The sequence below is a fragment of the Phocoena phocoena genome, chromosome 19 (assembly GCF_963924675.1).
Source record: "Phocoena phocoena chromosome 19, mPhoPho1.1, whole genome shotgun sequence".
Lineage (NCBI taxonomy): Eukaryota > Metazoa > Chordata > Mammalia > Artiodactyla > Phocoenidae > Phocoena > Phocoena phocoena.
In genome coordinates this window covers 27,614,396-27,639,523 of record NC_089237.1, presented here as the reverse complement: position 1 = coordinate 27,639,523, position 25,128 = coordinate 27,614,396, and the positions used below count along the sequence as shown (strand labels likewise).

The following is a 25,128-nucleotide window of genomic DNA, read 5'->3' as shown; positions in this document are numbered from 1 at the left end:
TATGGAGGTTCCTTAAAAAACTAAAAATAGAATTACCATATGATCCAGCAATCCCACTACTGGGCATATACCCAGAGAAAACCACAATTCAAAAAGACACATGCACCCCAATGTTCACTGCAGCACTATTTACAATAGCCAGGTCATGGAAGCAACCTAAATGCCCATCAACAGACGAATGGATAAAGAAGATGTGGTACATATATACAATGGAATATTACTCAGCCATAAAAAGGAACGAAACTGGGTCATTTGTAGAGACGTGGATGGATCTAGAGACTCTCATACAGAGCATAATAAGTCAGAAAGAGAAAAACAAATATCGTATATTAATGCATATACGTGTAACCTAGAAAAATGGTACAGATGAACCAGTTTGCAGGGCAGAAATTGAGACACAGATGTAGAGAACAAATGTATGGAGACCAAGGGGGGAAAGCTGTGGGGGGGTGGGGGGTGGTGGTGTGATGGATTGGGTGATTGGGATTGACATGTATATACGGATGTGTATAAAATTGATGACTAATAAGAACCTGCTGTATAAAAAAATTAAATTAAAAAAATTTTTTAAAAAGAGAACAGATGAAAAGCCAAAACTGATTATTTTATTCCTAGTGACATTTTATATGTTAACTGAAAAAAAAAAGATGTGTCCCATCATATGTTATCATGGAAAACAAATTCAAACAGTGAAATACCATAACACAGGTAGTAGAACACTGATTGATATGATCAATGCTCATGAGGATGTGGAGCAACAGGAACTCTCATTTCAGGGAATATATGGGAACTCTGTATTTTCTGCTCAATATTTCTGTGAGCTTAAAGCTATTCTAAAAAAAAAATCTATTAAAAGATATATCTATATATCCTATTTTAGAATATCTATATATTCTAAATAAATAACCAATTTTTTTCACAAATCCACATTTTTGAGAAACCACCATTCCACTTTTCACAGTGGCTACACTACCAAAGCACATGGATTCCAATTTTTCCACATCCTCACCAACATTTCATTTTCTGTGGAGTTCTTTTCTTTTCTTTTCTTTTATTCTAGCCATTCTAATGGATGTGAAGTGGTATCTCTTTGTAGTTTTGATTTCCATTTCCCTAATGATGATGTTGAGCATCTTTTCACGTGCTTATGGGCCATTTGCATATCTTCTTTGGAGAAATGTCTACTCAAGTTCTTTGCCCATTTTTCAATCACATTTTTTTATTGTTGTTATGTATTTCAGATCTTTATACAATATATGAAATGGTATAATACTACTTGAAGGTAGGTTGTGATGAATTATAGATATATATTTTAAATCCTAAATTACCACTAAAAACAAAACGAGACAATTAATAGAATACAGGAGATAAAGCGGAATCATTTTATAATTTAAATCCTGTACTACAAACATTACACGTAAATGGTCTAAAACACAATTATAATCAGAGTGCAACGTTGGATAAAAAAGCAAGACACAATTATATGCTGCCTACAAGAAATGCATTTCACATATAAAGAAAATCAAAGGTTAGAAGTAAAAAAGATCACAAGAGATATATCATACCAGCACTAGTCAAAAGAAAGCAACAGTGTCTACATTAATAACAGGAAAAGTGGGTTTCAGAAAAACTGATAAAATTAAAAGAATTCACTAACTATTATTATTGAAGATCTCAACAACCATCTCCTATAACTGATAGAAGAAGCAGAAAGACAACCAGTAAGGATACAGAAGAAGAGAACAAGATAGACCATATTCAGGGACCTAAAACAAATCGCAAAACACTTAACAGGACTGGAATCATATAAACTATGCCTTCTGATAAAAATGGGATTAAATTAGAAATTAATAATAGAAAGATATAGAAAATGGTACAGATGAACCAGTTTGCAGGGCAGAAATAGAGACACAGATGTAGAGAACAAACATGTGGACACCAAGGGGGGAAAGTGGTGGGGGTGAGAGTGGTGGGACGAATTGGGAGATCGGCCATCTATTATTTTTTTGTTGTTTGCTTTTCGTTTTGGGGTTTTCCAGGGTTTTTTATTGTTATTATTGGAGTATAATTGCTTTACAATGTTGTGTTAGTTTCTACTGTACAGCAAAGTGAACCAGCTATACAAATATATACATCCCCTCTTTTTTTGGATTTCCTTCCCATTTAGGTCACCACAGAGCATTGAGTAGAGTTCCTTGTGCTGTACAGTAGGTTCTCATTAGTTATCTATTTTATACATAGTATCAGTAGTGTATATATGTCAATCTCAATCTCCCAATTCATCTCACCCCCGCTTTCCCCCTTGGTATCCATACATTTGTTCTCTACATCTGTATTTCTATTTCTGCTTTGTAAATAAAATTGTCTATACCAATATTTTTCAGATTCTGTAGTATGATATCTTAGTCAAATCACTATAAAATGTTATTCCATCTTAACCTGTTCAATCCACATCCCATACACGGACCAGTGAACATGGGGTACCAAGCATCAGCCCCAAGCCTCCCTCCTCAGCCTGGCCACCTAATCAACCTGGGGGAGGAAAAGCATGGATGTTGATAATGGGAGGTAAGGAGGGTATAGAGAAATCTATGTACCTTCTGCTCTATTTTGCTATGAACCTAAGGCTGCTCAAAAACGTCTTTTTTTTTCCAAAGCCCATTAAGGTGAGCCACATGAAGGAACACATCTTTGTACATATTTTACATTTATCTAAAATATATATAGAACTTCTACCTAAAATATATACCTAAAATATATATAGAACTCTTACAACTCAGTAATAAAAAAAACATTAAAATGGGCAATATTTTAAGAGCAATTTTATAAAAAAATAATAAAATGGTAAATAAGCAGAAGAAAACATGATCAGTATCATTTATCATTAGGGAAAATGGAACACTGCTGGTGGGAATGCAAATCAGAATAGCTACTTTAGAATTGCAATTTGGCATTTGCTTATAAAATTAAGCCTAACTTACTATAGGTCCCAGTAATCTCACTCCTAAATACTGACCCAAGAGACATGAAAACATATATACACAAGCAACTATTCAGAGGAGCTTTATGCATAAGAGACAAAACTGGAAATAATCCAAATAACCATTCACTGATGAAAGGAAAAACAAGTTAGAGTATATCCAGACAATGGAAGACTACTCACAAATTTTAAAAAGGAATGAACAACTAAACTGAAACACACAACAACAGCTATGATTCTCAAAAGCATTATGTGAAATGCAAGAAACCAACCACATATAAATGTTATATATCCCATTTTTTTCAAATTCCAAAAAGGCAGAAACAATAGAGACATAAATCATATTAGTGGTTTTGGGACCCCAAGTTGGGGCCAGTTACAAGGGGACTTTTATATTAAGCAGATTATAATATGTACAGTTCAATGGTTCCTAGCATATTTACAGAGTTGTGCAGCTATTACCATAATAATTTTAGAACATTTTTATCAGCCCAAAAAATTAAAAACCTTTATACATTACCAGTCATTCCCCAACCTCTCAATCTCCCAACCCCAGGCAACCACTAATCTGCTTTCATTCTCTATGAATCTGCCTATTCTGGATATTTCATATAAAATGAAATCAATAATTTGTGGCCTTTTATAGCTGAGTTTTTTAAATTAGCGTAATGTTTTCAAGATTCAACATGTTATAGCATTTATCAGAACTTCAATTCTATATGGTCAAGTAATATTCCATTGTACGGTTATACCACATTGTCTTTATCAGTTAACAGACATCTGGATTGTTTCTACCTTTTGACTAATATGAATAACGCTGCTATAAATATTCATGCACAAGTTTTTGTATAGGTGTTTGTTTTCATTTTTATTGGCTATACATCTAGGAGTGGAAGTACTGGGTCATATGGTAACTCTGTATTTAACATTTTAAGGAATTGTCAAGCTATTTTCCAGTGGCTGTACTATCTTACATTTGCATAAGCCATGTATGAAAGTCCCAATTAGTCCACATCTCACCAACACTTGTTATTATCTCTCTTTTGGATATAGCCATTTTACTGGATGTAAAGTAGCAAAGGGGACTTCTTACAGTGATAAATGGCTTTGTGTTTTGATTGTGGTAGTAGTTACATAACGGTATCCATCTGGCAAACCTCATCAAATTTTATACTTATAATTGATGAGCTTCATTGCAGGTAAATTATTTCTAATAAAGACAAATCCTTTAAAAGACTTTCATACGGACCTGGAGGAATCAGGCTCCCTGACTTCAGACTATACTACAAAGCTACATTAATCAAGACAGTATGGTACTGGCACAAAAACAGAAATATAGATAATGGAACAGGATAGAAAGCCCAGAGATAAACACATGCACATATGGTCACCTTATCTTTGATAAAGGAGGCAAGAATATACAGTGGAGAAAAGACAGCCTCTTCAATAAGTGGTGCTGGAAAAACTGGACAGGTACATGTAAAAGTATGAAATTAGAACACTCCCTAACACCATACTCAAAAATACACTCAAAATGGATTAAAGACCTAAATGTAAGGCCAGACACTATCAAACTCTTAGAGGAAAATATAGGCAGAACACTCTATGACATAAATCACAGCAAGATCCTTTTTGACCCACCTCCTAGAGAAATGGAAATAAAACCAAAAATAAACAAATGGGATCTAATGAAACTTAAAAGCTTTTCCACAGCAAAGGAAACCATAAACAAGACGAAAAGACAACCCTCAGAATGGGAGAAAATATTTGCAAATGAAGCAACTGACAAAGGATTAATCTCCAAAATTTGTAAGCAGCTTTATGCAGCTCAATATCAAAAAATCAAACAACCCAATCCAAATATGGGCAGAAGACCTAAATAGACATTTCTCCAAAGAAGATACACAGATTGCCAACAAATACATGAAAGAATGCTCAACATCATTAATCATTAGAGAAATGCAAATCAAAACTACAATGAGGGCTTCCCTGGTGGTGCAGTGGTTGAGAGTCCGCCTGCCGATGCAGGGGACACAAGTTCGTGCCCCCGTCTGGGAAGATCCCACATGCCACGGAGCGGCTGGGCCCGTGAGCCATGGCCGCTGAGCCTGCACGTCTGCAGCCTGTGCTCCGCAACGGGAGAGGCCACAACAGTGAGAGGCCTGCGTACCGAAAAAAAAAAAAACTACAATGAGATATCATCTCACACCGCTCAGAATGGCCATCATCAAAAAATTTACAAACAATAAATGCTGGAGAGAGTGTGGAGAAAAGGGAACCCTCTTGCACTGTTGGTGGGAATGTAAATTGGTACAGCCACTATGGAGAACAGTATGGAGGTTCCTTAAAAAACTAAAAATAGAACTACCATATGACCCAGCAATCCCACTACTGGGCATATACCCTGAGAAGACCATAATTCAAAAAGAGTCATGTACCAAAATGTTCATTGCAGCTCTATTTACAATAGCCAGGACATGGAAGCAACCTAAGTGTCCATCAACAGATGAATGGATAAAGAAGATGTGGCACATATATACAATGGAATATTACTCAGCCATAAAAAGAAAGGAAATTGAGTTATTTGTAGTGAGGTGGATGGACCTAGAGTCTGTCATACAGCGTGAAGTAAGTCAGAAAGAGAAAAACAAATACCGTATGCTAACACATATATATGGAATCTAAGAAAAAAAAAAGGGCATGAAGAACCTAGGGGCAAGATGGGAATAAAGACAGAGACCTACTGGAGAATGGACTTGAGGATATGGGAAGGGGGAAGGGTAAGCTGTGACTAAGTGAGAGAGTGGCATGGACATATATACACTACCAAAGGTAAAACAGATAGCTAGTGGGAAGCAGCCGCATAGCACAGGGAGATCAGCTTGGTGCTTTGTGACCACCTAGAGGGGTGGGATAGGGAGGGTGGGAGGGAGGGAGACGCAAGAGGGAAGAGATATGGGAACATATGTATATGTATAACTGATTCACTTTGTTATAAAGCAGAAATTAACACACAACTGTAAAGCAATTATATTCCAATAAAGATGTTAAAAAAAAAAGACTTTCATATATATTATTTATTTAACCGTGTCGGGTTTTAATTGCAGCACGCAGGATGTTTAGCTGCGGCATACAAATTCTTAGTTGCAGCATGTGGGATCTAGTTCCCTGACCAAAGATGGGACCCAGGCCCCCTGCATTGGGAGCATGGAGTCTTAGTCACTGGACCACCAGGGAAGTCACTAAAAGACTTACTTTAAAATAACTATTATTTAGAAAATTATGAGTTTTCACTTTCACACCTAGGAATGTGTTGTGATAAATAAACACAGATTTCCAAGACCATAATTTTTCCAATTCACTAAGACTCCTACAATCTTCTTTACAGTTCTAAAGTAAAAAAGCATTTAAGCTGTACTGATAATAATCAGCATCTCCATTACAAGTCTGTTTATTTGGGTCAGAATCATTAAGCTCACATGTAATTTAGTTGCTTCATGTTACACCTTTGTTTTTATCTGATTCGAGATATCCGTCACTAATCCTTTTGATGTACTTTTAATAGTTTATACCAAGTCCTGTAAAGGGAACCAACGTTTCTTTTAAAGGGCTGATTTAATTTAGGGTGAATGTAACTTAAATACATTACAGCTGTCTCTGTGACATACTTTATCCCAACAGCTTAAAATTTTAAATACACTAATGTAGGATAATAGCTTTCCTATATATTGGTCCCGATATTGACTATTTTCAATGCTCTTCACCACTAGACTAAACAACCAAGGGCTCCAAATATAATGAAGACACAACTGAAGATATTTTAGACCTTCAAAAGTGGATGAAAACACAGAGAAAACAGAGCTACTTTTTACACATTTCAACTGATACACAACTGTTTGATTCCTGCTGTCAGAGACACAGCCTAGAAACACCTGAATTTGGTAAAAGTGCTTCCCTGTAATAATGGAAAAATCATATAATGGGACACAGTGAGGCCTAAATTATTAAGGAGCGAGATTTAAAGTTCAATTTCCAGCTGGATCACTTATCAACTATGTGTCATGGCATTCACCTTGCAGAATAGCAGTAAAGTGGTGATAATGCTTATTATCAACCTAGAATTTTATCTGAAAAATACTAAGCAATATTATACACTTGATTTATCAATTTACTTCCTCTCTTTTCTGTTCAGTATACTTCCCACGCACTACAGCCCTCATATGAAAAGTCCCTAACTACAGGGATCAAATATTTAGGTATAAACTGAGAATACTCTTAAATCAATTTCTCTAATACCATGACATCACCAAAAACTAAAAAAAAATTTTAAACTTAAAAAGCAGCACTTCTAAAGCAAACATTCTCTATTAGAAACACTGTTCTCTGACCAAAAATATTAAATAGATAGTGAACAGAACAAATGTTCCCAAGTTATAATTTATCTGAATAATGGGCTTAGCAAAATTTTGTAAAAATCTAAATGATCCCAAGTGATAAAGCCTCCACTGATAAGGACTAGGTGTTATGAAAAACATACACAAAGCAAACTGAGAAGTAATTAGAGCAGAAAACATTAGGGAAGCCCTAAATCTCATAGTTTGGCCATTTAAAATGTCGATAAGCCTGATTCCTCTTTGCAAAACACTGGTGATGACTGTAAGCAAATGTCAGTTGGCCTACTTTTGGAAGGTTGCTAGTGTTTTGGATGAACAGACTGTGAGTGTGTGTAAAGATTTACTTGTTTAACCATAGTTATTACATTTTTACAGTAAAGTAAAACTTATGGCAAACCGTTCTGGAAAAGTTAAGCAGAATTTCTGAATTGACATGACTGAACAAATCAAAGAGCTCTTCCTTGAATGTGACAAAAGCCACATTTAACTTGCTTGAAGAGGATGAAAGAGGTAACTTGTACATTGAGAAAAGTAATGAAAATTCAACACACAAAAAGTGCACCCTATATGAAAATATATCCCCCCCAAAAAAAGAAAATGAGAAAAAGTCTAACAATTCTAAAGGTGTTCTACTCATATTTGCTTCTAAAAAATAACTTAAGCCATTCATATCATAAAAAGTCAGCAACAATTAGTATTATTGACTGCATGGGTGGGCTGTTTACAATATTACAAGCTTCAGAAAATACATGGCATTTACACTCCACTAAGGGAAAAATGGGTTGGATCTTGGGGTTATTTTAAAACCTTTTAATATTTTAAGATGTGAAACTGTGAATTCCGTGCGCAGCAGAACAAAAAACAATAGTACCTTTCCAGTAGTAAGTAATAACAAAATAAGCTAGAAGGAATAAGCCAAGTTGGCTACCCAGTGTTTTGGATGAGTATTAAGATTTTGGTTCACAGGCACTTGAGGAAACTGTATCTCCACAGAGTCCGTCTAGTCCCAGAGTAAAGGCGCTAGTTTATAAGAATTTGCTCTACAACAAGGAAGTTCAGATACTCAGTATATTGGACTCCTAAGGATAACGAGTAAGGTTCAATCTGCATTTCTAAGAAATCTGGTTCAGGTGAGAGGCCAAAATGATCGTCTGCTCCATAATCAATAAGCAAACAGCATAAGCACAAGGCTAAGATAATTCCTAATAGAGTTATAAACTCAGAGTCAAAAGCAGCGCTATCCATTTGGTCACTGATAAATGACTAAAAGAAAAAAACTTTATACAAAAGTGGAGTTCTAGTTTCTCTTTTACAAAATACTGGATAAATTCTTTTCGGGGGCACCACCCATATATATTCCACATATTATGCAAGGCACTGCAGAGAATGCAATGATTAATAAATCACTGTTCCTGTGATTCCAAAGGAACATATTATAGTAAGGGAAAGACCATAATAAAGGAGAAATTTCCCCCAAAAGCTATGAAAATCAGAGGTTGGCAAGAAACAATCAAGAAAATATAACAGAAAAAGAAAACAAATTAAAAAAAAGAAAAACAATACAACATTCAAAGAGAGTCATGATTTGAAATGACATGGTAAAATATGCAAAGTTTTTCTTTTTGTGAAACTAAAGATATATAACATAAAAAACTGATAGATTTCACCAAATAACAAGATAGGTTGCAAACTACACAGGAAGTCTACAGGACACATATCCATGATAATATTTCACTAAGAATAATCTAGTAGAGAGCTGAAATCAGTAAGAGAAGAGCAAAGAGTACAAACAAGCATGGTATTATGAGAAAAAACAGCAAAAATATGAAGATTTTTCCAATCTTCCTAGCACTCAAAGACAGAAAAATTGCAAGAATAGGATTTTCCTCCATCACACAGGCCAAGACTGAAAAGATTCATAATAGCCAGTAGAGGACAGAATTGGGGGAAAAAAAGGAATGCTCATATATAAATGACAACATATTCTCTCTGAGAAGTAATTTTACAACATGTATCAAAATTTTACATGTATACATTCTTTTACCCAGTAATTCCCCTTCTAGGAATTATCCTGAAAATATTTATAATTCCTTGTGTATTTTTTAAATGTACATATACAGAAGCATATAACTACATAACCTGTTATAGGGAAAAGGTTAAAATTAATATAAATGTTTATACAATGGAATGACATAATTTTTAGCAATGTTGAAAGTTTTGAAATGGAAAGACATTCATAATATAAACTGTTATGAAAAAACCTACATATACACATCAATAGCAAATATATATAATACATGTAAAGAACTTGAATCAGGTCCTGTTCATACTACTACAAGTTACTTTCATGCATGTATGAATAGCTTAGGGGGAAAAAAACAGGAAATACATACTCTAAGCTGTCAATACATGCTCAGTATCTGAGTAAAGAGAGAAAAGAAGGAAAGTAAAGAGGTAACCTGGGTTTATCTCTAATAACAGAATCATGTGAATTTTCACGTTCTGCATTTCAGTATTCCTTGAATTTTTATAATGAATACTTTAGCTGGTTAGAATTAATTGTATGGTCTTTATATTAAGGAATTTAGAACATATTAAAATGTATATGTCCTCTGATCCTATTCCTCGGAAATAAGCATTATTAGCACAAAATCTATAGTCATATAAAATTTTCAACTTATATTAAATTTAACTTATATATTAAATCACACATATTGCTATAATCTATTTCACAAGTGAGGTACTGAGTTACTAAAAACCACTATGGCTCCTAAGAGTAACAAGGAAGAAGAATTTACTTGGAATTAAGTTCTAAAAAGACAGATTTGAAAGATAATAACAGCTTTTATCTGACATGAGAATACCAATTGATTGGTCATAGCTTCCTGGAAGACTGCACTGAAAACAATTCTAAAGCAAGTGTAGGTTCATTAAAAACGTAATCAATGATTGTTAGTGACCATGAAAATATAGGGAAGAACAAACTGTGTCGTTGGGAGTAAATGCCCATTAAATACAATAATGACCTTCTACAGTGTAAAAGAACATCCAAATCCTTCAGTTTTTCTGCTTTTAGTTAAGAGACAGACTTTGCACAGAATCACCTACAGAAAGGAAACTTGCTTTTCTTCTAGATCATAACCTTCAAAACATTATACCATGCAGCAACATTCAAATATTTATTAACACCTTGTACCAAGTACTCTGTTAGGTACTGAAAATATGAAAACAGTCTATAAACCTAGCAATTAAGAGGCAACTGAGTAACTAAAATAAAAAACCAGTAAATCCCATGGGAGCACATACTACTGACATCAGAAAACAAGAAAGAAGGGTTAGGACATGAGTATTCTAGAAGAGGAAATAGCAAATGAAAAGGTCTGAAAGAAAGAAGACGGATCACTTGAGGAAACGAAAGTTCAAGAAAACTATCACACACACACACAAAAAAAACTATCACAAAGGAGTGAGCATTGTTGGGGAGAGGGAGGCTTAGATAGGGGATACTGGTGATGGCTGAAAATAATGCTGGAAAAATACACTGTAAGGGAATCAGTTTACCAAAGATCTAGTGACTCTGGTATGCAACAGCTCTATTTTTTAAAAAACATCTTTATTGGAGTATAATTGCTTCACAGTGGTGTGTTAGTTTCTGCTGTATAACAAAGTGAATTAGCTATATGCATAAGTATATCCCTATACACCCTCCCTCTTGCGTCTCCCTCCCACCCTCCCTATCCCACCCCTCTAGGTGGTCACAAAGCACCAAGCTGATCTCCCTGTGCCATGCAGCTGCTTGCCACTAGCTGTTTTACATTTGGTAGTGTATATATGTCCATGCCACTCTCTCACTTTGTCACAGCTTACCCGTCCCCCTCCCCATATCCTCAAGTCCATTCTCTAGTAGGTCTGTGTCTTTATTCCCGTCTTGCCCCTAGGTTCTTCATGCCCTTTTTTTTTCTTAGATTCCATATATATGTTAGCATACGGTATTTGTTTTTCTCTTTCTGACTTACTTCACGCTGTATGACAGACTCTAGGTCCATCCACCTCACTACAAATAACTCAATTTCCTTTCTTTTTATGGCTGAGTAATATTCCATTGTATATATGTGCCACATCTTCTGTATCCATTCTTCTGTCAGTGGGCACTTAGGTTGCTTCCATGTCCTGCTATTGTAAATAGGGCTGCAATGAACATTGTGGTGCATGACTCTTTTTGAACTATGGTTTTCTCAGGGTATATGCCCAGTAGTGGGATTGCTGAGTCATATGGTAATTCTATTTTTAGTTTTTTAAGGAACCTCCATACTGTTCTCCATAGTGGCTGTACCAATTTACATTCCCACCAACAGTGCAAGAGGTTACCCTTTTCTCCACACTCTCTCCAGCATTTATTGTTTGTAAATTTTTTGATGATGGCCATTCTGACCAGTGTGAGGTGATACCTCATTGTAGTTTTGATCTACATTTCTCTAATGATTAGTGATGTTGAACATCTTTTCATGTGTTTGTTGGCAATCTGTCTATCTTCTTTGGAGAAATGTCTATTTAGGTCTTCTGCCTATTTTTGGATTGGGTTGTTTGTTTTTTTCATATTGAGCTGCATGAGCTGCTTGTAAATTTTGGAGATTAATCCTTTGTCAGTTGTTTCATTTGCAAATATTTTCTCCCATTCTGAGGGTTGTCTTTTCGTCTTGCTTGGTTTCCTTTGCTGTGCAAAAGCTTCTAGGTTTCATTAGGTCCCATTTGTTTAGTTTTGTTTTTATTTCCATTTCTCTAGGAGGTGGGTCAAAAAGGATCTTGCTGTGATTTATGTCATACAGTGTTCTGCCTGTTTTCCTCTAAGAGTTTGATAGTGTCTGGCCTTACATTTAGGTCTTTAATCCATTTTTAGTTTATTTTTGTGTATGGTGTTAGGGAGTGTTCTAATTTCATCTTTTACATGTAGCTGTCCACTTTTCCTAGCACCACTTATTGAAGAGGCTGTCTTTTCTCCATTGTATAGTCTTGCCTCCTTTATCAAAGATAACGTGACCATATGTGCATGGGTTTATCTCTGGGCTTTCTATCCTGTTCCATTGATCTATATTTCTGTTTTTGTGCCAGTGCCATACTGTCTTGATTACTGTAGCTTTGTAGTACACTCTGAAGTCTGGGAGCCTGATTCCTCCAGCTCCTTTTTTCTTTCTCAAAGTTGCTTTGGCTATTCGGGGTCTTTTCTGTTTCCATACAAATTGTGCAATTTTTTGTTCTAGGTCTGTGAAAAATGCCATTGGTAGTTTCATAGGGATTGCAATGAATCTGTATATTGCTTTGGGTGGTATAGTCATTTTCACAATGTTGATTCTTCCAATCCAAGAACATGGTATATCTCTCCATCTGTATCACCTTTAATTTCTTTCATTGGTGTCTTATACTTTTCTGCATACAGATCTTTTGTCTCCTTAAGTAGGTTTATTCCTAGGTATTTTATTCTTTTTGTTGCAATGGTAAATGGTAGTGTTTCCTTAATTTCCTGTTCAGATTTTTCATCGTTAGTGTATAAGAATGCAAGAGATTTCTGTGCAGTAATTTTGTATCCTGCTACTCTACCAAATTCATTGATTCGCTCTAGTAGTTTTCTAGTAGCATCTTTAGGATTTTCTATGTATAGTATCATGTCATCTGCAAACAGTGACAGTTTTACTTCTTCTTTTCCAATTTGGATTCCTTTTATTTCTTTTTCTTCTCTGATTGCTGTGGCTAACACTTCCAAAACTATGTTGAATAACAGTGGTGAGAATGCACAACCGTGTTTTGTTCCTGATCGTAGAGGAAATGGTCTCAGTTTTTCACCATTGAGAACAATGTTGGCTGTGTGTTTGTCATATACGGCCTTTATTATGTTGAGGTAGGTTCCCTCTATGCCTACTTTCTTGAGAGTTCTTATCATAAATGGATGTTGAATTTTGTCAAAAGCTTTTCCTGCAACTACTGAGATTATCATATGGTTTTTATCCTCCAATTTGTTAGTATGGTGTATCACATTGATTGATTTGTGTATATTGAAGAATCCTTGCATTCCTGGGATAAATCCCACTTGATCATGGTGTATGATCCTTTTAATGTGCTATTGGATTCTGTTTGCTAGTATTTTCCTGAGGACTTTTGCAACAGCTCTTATTAATGACTTATTAATTGGGGCTTCCCTGGTGGGGCAGTGGTTAAGAATCTGCCTGCCAATGCAGGGGACACGGGTTCAAGCCCTGGTCCGCGAAGATCCCACATGCTGCAGAGCAACTAAGCCCGTGAGCCACAGCTACTCAGCCTGCACTCTAGAGCCCACAAGCCACAACTACTGAAGCCCACGCACGTAGAGTCTGTGCTCCACAACAAGAGAAGCCACTGCAATGAGAAGTCCGCACACCACAACAAAGAGCAGCCCCCACTCACTGCAACTACAGAAAGGCCGCACACAGCAACGAAGACCCAACACAGCCAAAAATAAATTAATTTTTTTAAAAAATCACTTCTTAATTCTAACAGTTTGTAGATTGTTTTGTATTTTCTACATATACAATCAAATTATCTATGAATAAGATGATTTTATACCTTTCCTTCTAATATTTACATCTCTTATTCATTTTTCTTGCCTTATTGTAATGGCTAGGACTTGAATTCAATGGTGAATAGAAGTAGTGATAGGATCCATCCCAAACTCAGTAGGAAAGTACAATATTTAATATATCATTATTGATTATAATGTTGGCTATAGATTTTTTTATGGATTATCTTTAGCATACTGAGGATGTTTCTTTCTACTTCTAATTTGCTAAAAGCTTTTTTTTAATCCTAAATGGCTATTAAATTTTGCCAAAGTTTTTTTCCACTTCTATTGAGATGATCAACTGTGTTTTCTTCTTCATTTTACTAATATGGTGAACTACACTGATTTATTTTCAAAATGTTAACCGACCTTGTATTCCTGGAATATCTTTTACTTGGTCCTGATGTATAAATTTTTTATGGATCACTGGATTCTATTTGGTAATATTTACATGTAAATTACACCAAGAAAGAAAAACAGGAAGGGAGGGAAGGAGGGAGTAAGGAAAGTAGCGGGGGAGGGAGGGAAGTAGGGAGGAAGAAAGAAAAGGAAGGAAGGAAGAAGGGAGGGAGAGAGAAGGGGAGGGAAAGAGGGAGAGGGAAGGAGGAAGGGAGGGAGGGAAAGAGAGAGGAAGGGAGGGAGGGAGGTGTTGGGCATGAGGAGAGGTTAAGAAAAAAAGACAGCAGAAAAGAATCATTTTGTGGGGCGGGTGGGGCACACCACAAGGCATGTGGGATCTTAGTTCCCCGACCAGGGATTGAACCCGTACCCCCTGCACTGGAAGCACAGAGTTTTAACCACTGGACCACCAGGGACATCCCAGCAAAGAATTATTCAAGAAGAGTTAGTAATCCATATTGAGACAATCTCGCAAAAAGAACAGGGATGAAATTATTTTTTAATTAATCATTCTAGGGGATATAACAGCCAAATAATACAAGTACCAGAAAGAGAGAACATGGAAAACTTAAGAGAAGAAACCATCAAAAAAGTAGTTTAAAGAATTTTCTCGCTTGATGCTTTGTGACGACCTAGAGGGGTGGGATAGGGAGGGTGGGAGGGAGGCTCAAGAGGGAGGGCATATGGGGATCTAGGTATACATATAGCTGATTCACTTTGTTGTACAGCAGAAACTAACCCAACATTGTAAAGCAATTATACTTCAATAAAGATATTAAAAAAAGAAAAAGAATTTTCTCATAACTATACTACTTGCATTTCTACATCAAAGAGGCCCAGAAAAACATATGAACCAAGAAACAACAGTGCAAAATTTTGGAACACTGGGAACAAAGCCAACATTCTATTAGCTCCTGAGGAAAAAACAAGCCATATACAAAGAAAAAGGTGTCAAAATGTCTTAAGATTCTTCAACCATAACACTAGATCAATACCTTCAAATTTCTGAAGTAACATTACTTACAAACAAGTATTTCTTACCCAGACAAATTAACAATCAAGAATTAAAGAAAAATAAAGACATCTTCAGATGAACAAGATCTACCACACATCCTTTTCCAGGAAGCTACCAAAGGACTTATTCCACCAAAGTGAGCGCAAAAGCAAAACGGGCAGAAGAGAGGAAAGGGGTATTCTCTTTTCCATTACAAATTTTATCTGATCAGTTGCATGTTTGATGAAAACAAATCTAAAAAATTAAATACAATAAAAGCAACATGTAATTTCTGCAAGTCATACAACATTAAGTTTTGTGAAATTACATCTTAAATCTAAAAAATAGTGTATTTAAAGTATCTTATAGTGCATGTAAAAGTATATTATAGTTGGATTTCCCTGGTGGCACAGTGGTTAAGAATATGCCCGCCAAAACAGGGGACATGGGTTCGATCCCTGGTCCGGGAAGATCCCACATGCCGCAGAGCAACTAAGCCCGTGAGCCACAACTACTGAGCCCGCGCTCTAGAGCCCACAAGCCACAACTACAGAGCCCATGTGCCACAAGTACTTGAGCCCACATGCTGCAACTACTGAAGCCCACACGCCTAGAGCCCGTGCTCCGCAACAAGAGAAGCCACCACAATGAAGAGGAGCGCCTGCTTGCCGCAACTAGAGAAAGCCCGCATGCAGCAATGAAGACCCAATACAACCAAAAAATTTTTTTTAATAAATAAATAAATAAATGTATATTTTAGTGGATGGAGAAATCTTTCTTTTAATTAGACAAAGTAAATTAAACAAATTCAAATTCTACTAGCAATATTAGCTTTTAAAGCTTTATACTCTCTCATATAGTTCTGCCCAAAGTAAAAAATTTGAGAAAAGTTGAACATTAATAATTGGCATAAAGAGGGGAATTCCTTGGCAGTCTAGTGGGTAGGACTCCGTGCTTCCACCACAGGCGGCCAAGGTCCGATCTCTGGTTGGGGAACTATGATCCCACAAGCCATGCAGTGCGGCAAAAAAAAAATTAAAATACAAAAAGTAAATAGGGTTTCCCTGGTGGCGCAGTGGTTAAGAATCCACCTGCCAATGCAGGAACATGGGTTTGAGCCCTGGTCCGGGAAGATCCCACATATCGCGGAGCAACTAACTCCATGAGCCACAGCTACTGAGCCTGAGCTCTAGAGCCCACGATCCACAACTACTGAAGCCCACATGCCTAAAGTCTGTGCTCCGCAACAACAGAAGCCACCGCAATGAGAAGCCCGCGCACCTCAACGAAGAGTAGCCCCCACCCACTACTAGAGAAAGCCCTCTTGCAGCAACGAAGATCCAACACAGCCAAAAATAAATAAATAAATAAAATAAATTTTAAAAAAATAAATAATTGACATAAAGAAAAGAACTTCATAAATGAAATGAAAGGAGAAAAATCTGCCTCTGTAAATTATATACAAAAGAAACAAAGACATGGCAGAGTCCTTTAGTAATAAAGCTCTTTTTTTTTTTTTTTTTTTGCGGTACACGGGCCTCTCACTGTTGTGGCCTCTCCCGCTGCGGAGCACAGGCTCCGGACGTGCAGGCTCAGCAGCCATGGCCCACAGGCCTAGCTTCTCTGCGGCATGTGGGATCCTCCCGGTCCCCCCCGACCGGGGCACGAACTCACACCCCCTGCATCTGCAGGCGGACTCTCAACCACTGTGCCACCCGGGAAGCCCTAAAGTTCTTCTTGATTCCAACCATCCAGTGAGGCTGGTTATTCCAAAACAATCTTCTTTGTCAAAAAGTTCACCAAAACACAAACACAACAGAAAACAGAAAGAGAGTGTAAAGCAGAGACAAAGTTGATAACTGTAGATGCCATACAGTTCAATAACAAGGAAAAATCTCCACGTGACTGCAGGATATTGTTGCCTTATTACCTCCACCCTTACCATTTCAATTAAGTAGATTTAATAATTAAATTAATCCCTAACATTAGTTATGCAAATAGTAGTACATTTTAATAAACATCATTCTCACCAATGTAGAGAAATAACTGCATAAAGAAGTATTATCAGGAAGATTTTCCAACTTCTGTACAAACTTTAAAAATATAATAGCATTAAAATATTTTAATATCTTCTTTTTAAGTATGCAAATGATATTAATATGATTGTTTTTAGTGCACATACAAAAGCATTACTGAGTGAACATAGGCAAATTAAAGAGAAAATACAACCCTTAGAAAGCTCAGATCATTAAAGAGTTGGGAATTACTTACGCTTCCAAATAACAGATGTAATTTAACCATATATCTGATTTTTTAATTTTAAAAATACATAATATTTAAATACAACATTAAGAAGTTTTCCTTATTAAAGCAGAGATCCAAGGTCAAAAGCCCGAAACTGTACTTCTGCCATAGCTGTAAATACAGACAACAGACTCATCTACAATCGAGATAATGGTGAAAACCAAGCTCTTCAAGGCAGTAAGTATAACTGAGAGGAGCAAAGACACTGAGAACAACAGAGACTTGGGGAATACCCACAGAAGTAAAGCTAAACCAGAAACATAACAAAAGCGGCACAGTCAGCAAGGAAGGGATATGGGAAGAGCACTGCCATGAAAACCAAGAGAGAAGAGGGCTTCAAGAAAGAGCCAGCAATGTCAGAAACTAAATGGAGATCAAAGAGGAGGAAGATAAATCAAAACCGCAGCAAAAAGTGAATGGCCATACTGAATTGGTTAAAATTACCTATTTCCATCTCAACTGACAGAACTAAGAGTTTATCTTGGAGGGAGGAGGGGAAGTAGTACGGACACATGGAGGAAAACAGACTTTAGTTATCATTCTTGCTGTCTGTTGTCCAAGACCAATAAAAGAGAAACCTCTTTCTGAATGATCTGTTTCTTCTTAAGGGCTACACTCACCAAACTGTGGAGCCGGCAAGATTCTAGCTGCTCGAATTGGGCCATGTCGAACAGAAAAAAGCTCCTGTGCTTCCCCACTGATCTGCAAAAGACAGAAAAAAAAATTCAGTAAATGAAAATGCAGGTCAGAACATTATTATACAAAAACAAGATCTCCTGAATTTTTATCACGATTTTTGGTCTGAAATGTAGTATATGTACATTCACCCACCTATTTATGGCTGACCATACACATTAAGTATATTAATACCTTAAATTATCATAAATATTTTTAGAAAATTATAAGAGCATGCACTTAATATGAATAGGAAAATAAAAGGTCTGTTCTGAAAACCTGTAATTTTTATCTTTAATAAACTACCAGTTTGTTAAAGTCTGCTCGGTTCCTATGTGACTGCCTGCCATTTCAGAGCAAAGCAACTCTGATTTTTTTTATTAGTGTTCAGTTTTCTATGTAAGAAAAACATAAATATTCTTAGCACTCTGAAAAGCAGAACTTAAATGTTGTAGTAACTTTCGCAAATTGTTATAAATGAAAAAGAGCAAAACATGTTGCAAAGAACACTGAGGTGGAGGGTAAATGTCCTAGTTGCCAGTTACGGTTCTGCAACCCTACCTGTTAACTACGTTGAGTAAATCATTTAACCTCTATAAACCCTTATTACTTATTTTCTTTTCTAAATATATTTTAGTAAATATTGTATACATTTAGGTATACAACATGAAGATTTGATATACATATATATGGTGAAATGATTACCACAGTCACTTCCTCAGACTTACCTTCTGTGTGTGATAAGAGTATCTGAAATCTATTTTTCCAGTCTTCAATACAGTATTATTAACTGCAGTCATCATGCCTGAACATTACGTCCCCTGACTTGTACATCTTACAAAACTGCAACTTTGCACCGTTTGACCAACATCTCCACATTTCCCCTACCTCCTCTAAGCCTATATTCCTTTGCATTTATAAGCTGAGACTATAAAGGTGCTAAAAGACCTCAAGATGCTTTAAATTTCAGTATTCTATGCATAAAAAAATATGTACGCATCTTTAAATGTCATTATTCTTCTTACACACATAGATCAAACACGTATGAATGTCCTTTCATTTTCAGTAATATCAGATCTGTTCCTCAGATGTACAGCAGCCTATTAATCCCAAAGTAAAAGAGGTATTCTAATATTTGTGTCAAGTGTGAAAACAACTGCTTTTCAGAATTAGTGGTTCCAAAGAACAATTTGATAAATGAAATATTGAACATATTAAATCATAATGTTAAGAAAAGCTTTCCAGATTACTATAAGTGGTAATGTAGTTCCCAATACATTTTCTTAATTCTCAAGTGTTTGATGGAATATGTAATATCAGATAGGGAAAATGGCAAATATTATAAAACTCATTCTAAATACCCGAAAACTTACAACAGATATAGAAATATAACTCGTTCTAAATACCTAAGAACTTACAACAGATATAAAAATGATAAACATTCCATAAACACGCTGATGGTATTTTTTAAAAATAGGCCTGCCAAACAAGGAATTTAAAATATCAACATTGTATACATTATAAAAGGCTTATCGATCTTCCAATATTAAACTATAAATCTGCAGAGCTGTCTTTTAGATTAACTACTTTTTTAGATCTTCAGCTTCTCTTCTACCCGAATTTAAGAGCTGCAAACTGTAAATATTTTTGTCTCTTAAAGAGCCATCATATTCATTTAGCTTATAAAAATTATTACAATGTATTTATTGGCCACAATGGCAAATCCCTCTATAGCACTTGGGAAGCAGAAGATACGAGGAATGCTACGCTCTTGCCACTAACCATGCAACAATAGCACCACCTATCACCAATTAAACACACAAAAGCTACAAACTCAGTATAGCAAACTTAAATTTACTTCTTAAATTTACCTCTCTACAAATTCCTCTGTAAACATTAATTTTCTAAATAAAATACCATTGCCATTATATACTGCAGCTCTTAAGTCCACATTTTATTCTTATAGAAGAATTTTCAGTTTAGAAAAATCCTTAAAGGGTCACTTTGTTCAATCTCCCACCCAATGCAGTAATCACACATTCTCTGAAATCCAAAAATTACCATCACCTCTTTGATTTTAAGAACACTTTCACCAAAAGGTAAATCACTAATACAGTCCAATTACATTATAGATGCATTACTGGCTACCTCCAAAGCTGCCAAGTCATTTACTTTTTGAAAACAGATTGTTTGTTGGGCAATGGATAAATAGTATTCTTCAATATACATACTATTTCTACTAAGAATGCAATGAAAAATAAATTATAAAACAATACTGTAGGGCTTCCCTGGTGGCGCAGTGGTTGAGAATCTGCCTGCCAATGCAGGGGACACGGGTTCGAGCCCTGGTCTGGGAAGATCCCACATGCCGCGGAGCAACTAGGCCCATGAGCCACAACTACTGAGCCTGCGCGTCTGGAGCCTGTGCTCCGCAACAAGAGAGGCCGCGATAGTGAGAGGCCCGCGCGCTGCGATGAAAAGACGCCCCCGCTTGCCGCAACTAGAGAAAGCCCTCGCACAGAAACGAAGACCCAACACAGCCAAAAATTAAAAAATAAATATAAAAATAAATAAAATTAAAAAAAACAATACTGTAGAAATTGCACTGAAATTATAATTCAGAGTAATGAAAACCACCTCTCACAAATAAGGTTTATACCTATAACAAATCATAGTATTCTAACACAAAATTCACTGCTCTGTACTATTATTTCCATATGCCACAAGTCTAGCATTTAGCTTTTGGTCCTATCAAATAAAGCCTTAAAGCTAAAAAGTCTAATCACATTTAACTGAGCTGCTATACTAAATTATACTAAACAATAAAGAATAAAACAAACCTGTCTTGGCATATTCACAATATGATAAACGTTTGTTATCACTGGATTTAATACCCAAGAGCTTACTTTGATATACAAAAACATTCTGAAATCTGAACACACCATGCTTTTGAGCATAACAGCTTTTAAAACAAACCTAAATGCCCTATTCTATTCTAAGCTTCTACTCTAAATCCCTCTTTAAATGTACAGCAACAGGTAAGACAAAAAACATTAGGAGTGATTACAAAATGCATCTCCACATTCATTACCGATCCTTCATTACCTCTAAGTTAAGGTCCTAGAATCTTTAATTATCACATCAGGGAAGGGAGGTGGGGGGAAGCACTATTACTATGTATAGAAGTTTGTGAATATGTTAAAATCAAAATTGTTAGAAGCATAATTCTAAAGTATCCTAAGTGAGTCACAAATATCAAACTTCCCAGAGGAGAGAACTCTCCCAATAATATAGGCAAACTCTATACTGGAATACAATTTCAGAACAGAGACAGTGCTAATAACGTGTATATAGGTAAGACGTGCACATTTTAGGTAGGACACAGAGAGAATGGCTATGTCCTTATAGGCTCCGCTTTAGCTGCCGTTTTCAATTGCCTCTAATCATTTTATACAGTATGTTCACTGGCAATTTTGCTCTCAAATAAATGTCAAAACTGATGAAGTTTTTTTAAGGCTTTCAAAGTGATTTTTAGATTTCTTAGAAAGAGCTCATTGAAAACAGCAAAGAATCTCTCAGATGAGGATTTTACTGATCCTGAGAAGAATTACCAGGAGCTCTAAGTTCACTTTTAAACCAACAATAATAAATCCAAGGGTAGAACTACAAGGAAGGCGTGTATCAAGCAATGTTCCAACTTCCTGGCAACTGCAGTAACTTGGGGAGAGGAGCAAACAGGGAGGAAACCTCTCCAATAGTTCCTCATGGGTCTCTGCCTTTGTTCTTACTGGCATTTTAATTTCTGATGACAGGCTTTTGTTGTTTGGAGCATAAACCGGACGTACCAGTTTGGAGGCACAATAAGGAGAACAAAGAATGATTTGTTCACACTGTTGGAAAAAAATCTTTTCCAACCATAGAAAATAGCTTTCACATGGTGAAAATATGCAAATTACATACCAAACCAAAAAGGGGTGGGGGGGAGTACAAGTTTAGAATCTCACAGCTCAACCTAAGGCAAAAGGAAATTATAACAGCCGAGACAATCATACACATAGAGAAAAGGCTATAAAAGCTGGGGGGGGGGGGGGGAAGGGGGACTTTATAAGTGCTTTTAGAGAATTCTGAAAGCACATGAAGGTCATCTAGCCCTCAGAACCAAACTTGTTTCTGAAATCCTGATGACTTTTCAAAGGCATCTGACTACAAAATAGAAAATTCAATCAAACACAAAGGACAATAATAATAATGCTCTACAACAACACAGAATTAGGACAATAGTACATATTTACACCCCCAACTTCCCTTTTAGACACTGGTCAAATGGAGAATTGTGTTCTCCAATTGATTCTTTTTAGCAAACTTTACTGAAAGATAACAGACTTAGCAGTAATACATAAATCTTAGGTATATGTACAGCTTAATGAATTTTCAATGTTAATACACCTCTGTTACCAGCAGAGACATCAAGAAACAGAACATTACAGATACTCAGAAGGTCCCTCCACACCCCTTCGCACTCACAAACCCAAGGCAAGAATAACCATAACCACTATCTTGACTTCTAACACTTCTCACACATAAGTTTTACTTCTTCAAATTTAAATGGAATAACGTAGTATGTACTCTCTTGTGAATGGCTTCTTTCACACATTACATGCCTGTGAAATTCATTTGTATTGTTGCATATGATCGTAGTTTTTATTTCTGTTGCTATATAGATTCCCATTGCATGAAAAGACCACAATTTATCCATTCTACTGTTGGTTGCTGGACTTCTACGTTGTTTCTAGTTTTGGGCTCATAAGATGTCAGGAAAAATTGCAACAAACTTTCAAATGGGAAAAAGATTACTGTGTGTTCTTCCAGTGGATTACTAAGAGTTATATAGTGGATCCTTTGGGATTATTTGATTCTATAAGAATCTGCACCTTTGTCTTGACTGGGCTATTTTACAATACTGTAAGTTGTAGAAAACTAATAGTAAGGCAATTGACTCTTGCCCACAGAAATGCAAATGAAACTTGTTTAGTAGACATACAATTGAATTCCACTCATAAAAAAGATTCCAAGCAGTATACACTTTCCCAACAGGCTATTAGCTAGGTTTGCATCTCAGGGTCATTTCAGCATTCCTAATTCCCTATATCTGTTCATCAGATTCTCCTTTGAACCGGCGTTAACTTGTCCAACACCTCATTAATAAGTTAAATAAAATCTATGACACATGTCCATTTTACAGTTGTATGAGTGTCATGATTTTACCATTTTTTAACTGGTAACATCATAAGGAAGATTACTATGAATGTTCTTGCACATGGCATTTAGTGACCATATTTAAGTATTTCTTTTGGGTATATAGTACTGAAGTCGCTTCTGTATTAGAAATATGTGCATATTTTGTAGATTTTAACAACAGTAACTGAACAATTTACCAGTGTAAAAGAGTTCTCTACCTGCTCCACATCCAACAGTTGGTGTCATTCTGGTGGATGTTCAGTGGGATTCTCACCGTCATTTTAATTTGCATTTTCTTCAAAGGAGGTTTCACCCTTTCATATTATTATTGGAATTTAGTTATACTCTCTCATGAGCAGTCTGATAAAGTCTCTTGCCCAATATATTTGCCTGATTCTAATAAATTTTGGATTTAGATTATGCACAGTGAGTAAAATGCATAAATTAGCCTCCTTTGGAAAAGCAATGCTGCCTCAAACTAAATAAACAAACAGGCTTTACTATAGTGGCCCTCCATCAGGGCTCATGATGTAAGAGTTTTATCCTGGAGGACCCTTGATTTCCAGCATTATGACTGAATTCAAGAACTCATTTCAGCAGCTCTGGAAAAACTAGAGCTTTTTATACCTAACTGAATTCACATCTTAATTCCAAATCCAGTAATAAGCAATCTCTCCCCCCATATAAGGTACAATGATTGGGTTATTAAAAAATGATAGCCCTTGAAGTGGAAAAATGTTGATTTGTAAAAATTCACACAAACATTCAAAGCAAATTCAGTCCCTATTAAAGATAGGAAACATACAAAAATTACTATATCTTTCCCCTATAGCTCAAGCAGTTCGAATACAAAAGGTAATGATTAGCAGGTTTTTTCCTTGATAAATACTTCAGCAAGGTTTAATCTCTAAAAAACTTAAAAAGAGGTATTAATTTACCTATTTTTCAAAATGGCTACATCACATACAGTAGGGATTTTTACACTGGAAATATAAATTAAAAGACCAAGGGCTTCCCTGGTGGCGCAGTGGTTGAGAATCTGCCTGCTAATGCAGGGGACACGGGTTCGAGCCCTGGTCTGAGAGGATCCCACATGGCGCGGAACAACTGGGCCCGTGAGCCACAACTACTGAGCCTGCGCGTCTAGAGCCTGTGCTCCGCAACAAGAGAGGCCGCCATAGTGAGAGGCCCGCGCACCGCGATGAAGAGTGGCCCCCGCTTGCCACAACTAGAGAAAGACCTCGCACAGAAACGAAGACGCAACACAGCAAATATAAATTAATTAATTAACTCCTACCCAAAACATCTTCTTAAAAAAAAAAAAAAGACCAAGCCATCAGACATAAAAGACATCAGAAAAAGAATTCTTTGTGTTTAACTCAAGCACATCCTGACTTTCAGTCAAAAATATCTTTCACACCTGAGCTTTCCAAAAAGTAATGCCTCTGATTCCACTTGGAAAATCAAAGAGAGTAAAAGCAGCCCACAGGTAAGACCCTGGAAGTTTTATTCTTTTCCCAAAATCATGGCCTATGGCAACAATGCCAAGTGCGTA

At 36.2% G+C, this 25,128-nt stretch overlaps 1 protein-coding gene across 1 annotated transcript in view; it reads right to left on the bottom strand.

Moving 5' to 3' along the window:
- Positions 1-25,128, bottom strand: part of BCAS3 (BCAS3 microtubule associated cell migration factor) — a 578,557-nt gene that overhangs the window by 513,171 nt on the left and 40,258 nt on the right. The window contains exon 6 of the mRNA XM_065897745.1: positions 18,281-18,362. Within this exon, the coding sequence (XP_065753817.1) occupies positions 18,281-18,362 (82 nt within the window). The remainder of the gene's footprint in view (positions 1-18,280; positions 18,363-25,128) is intronic.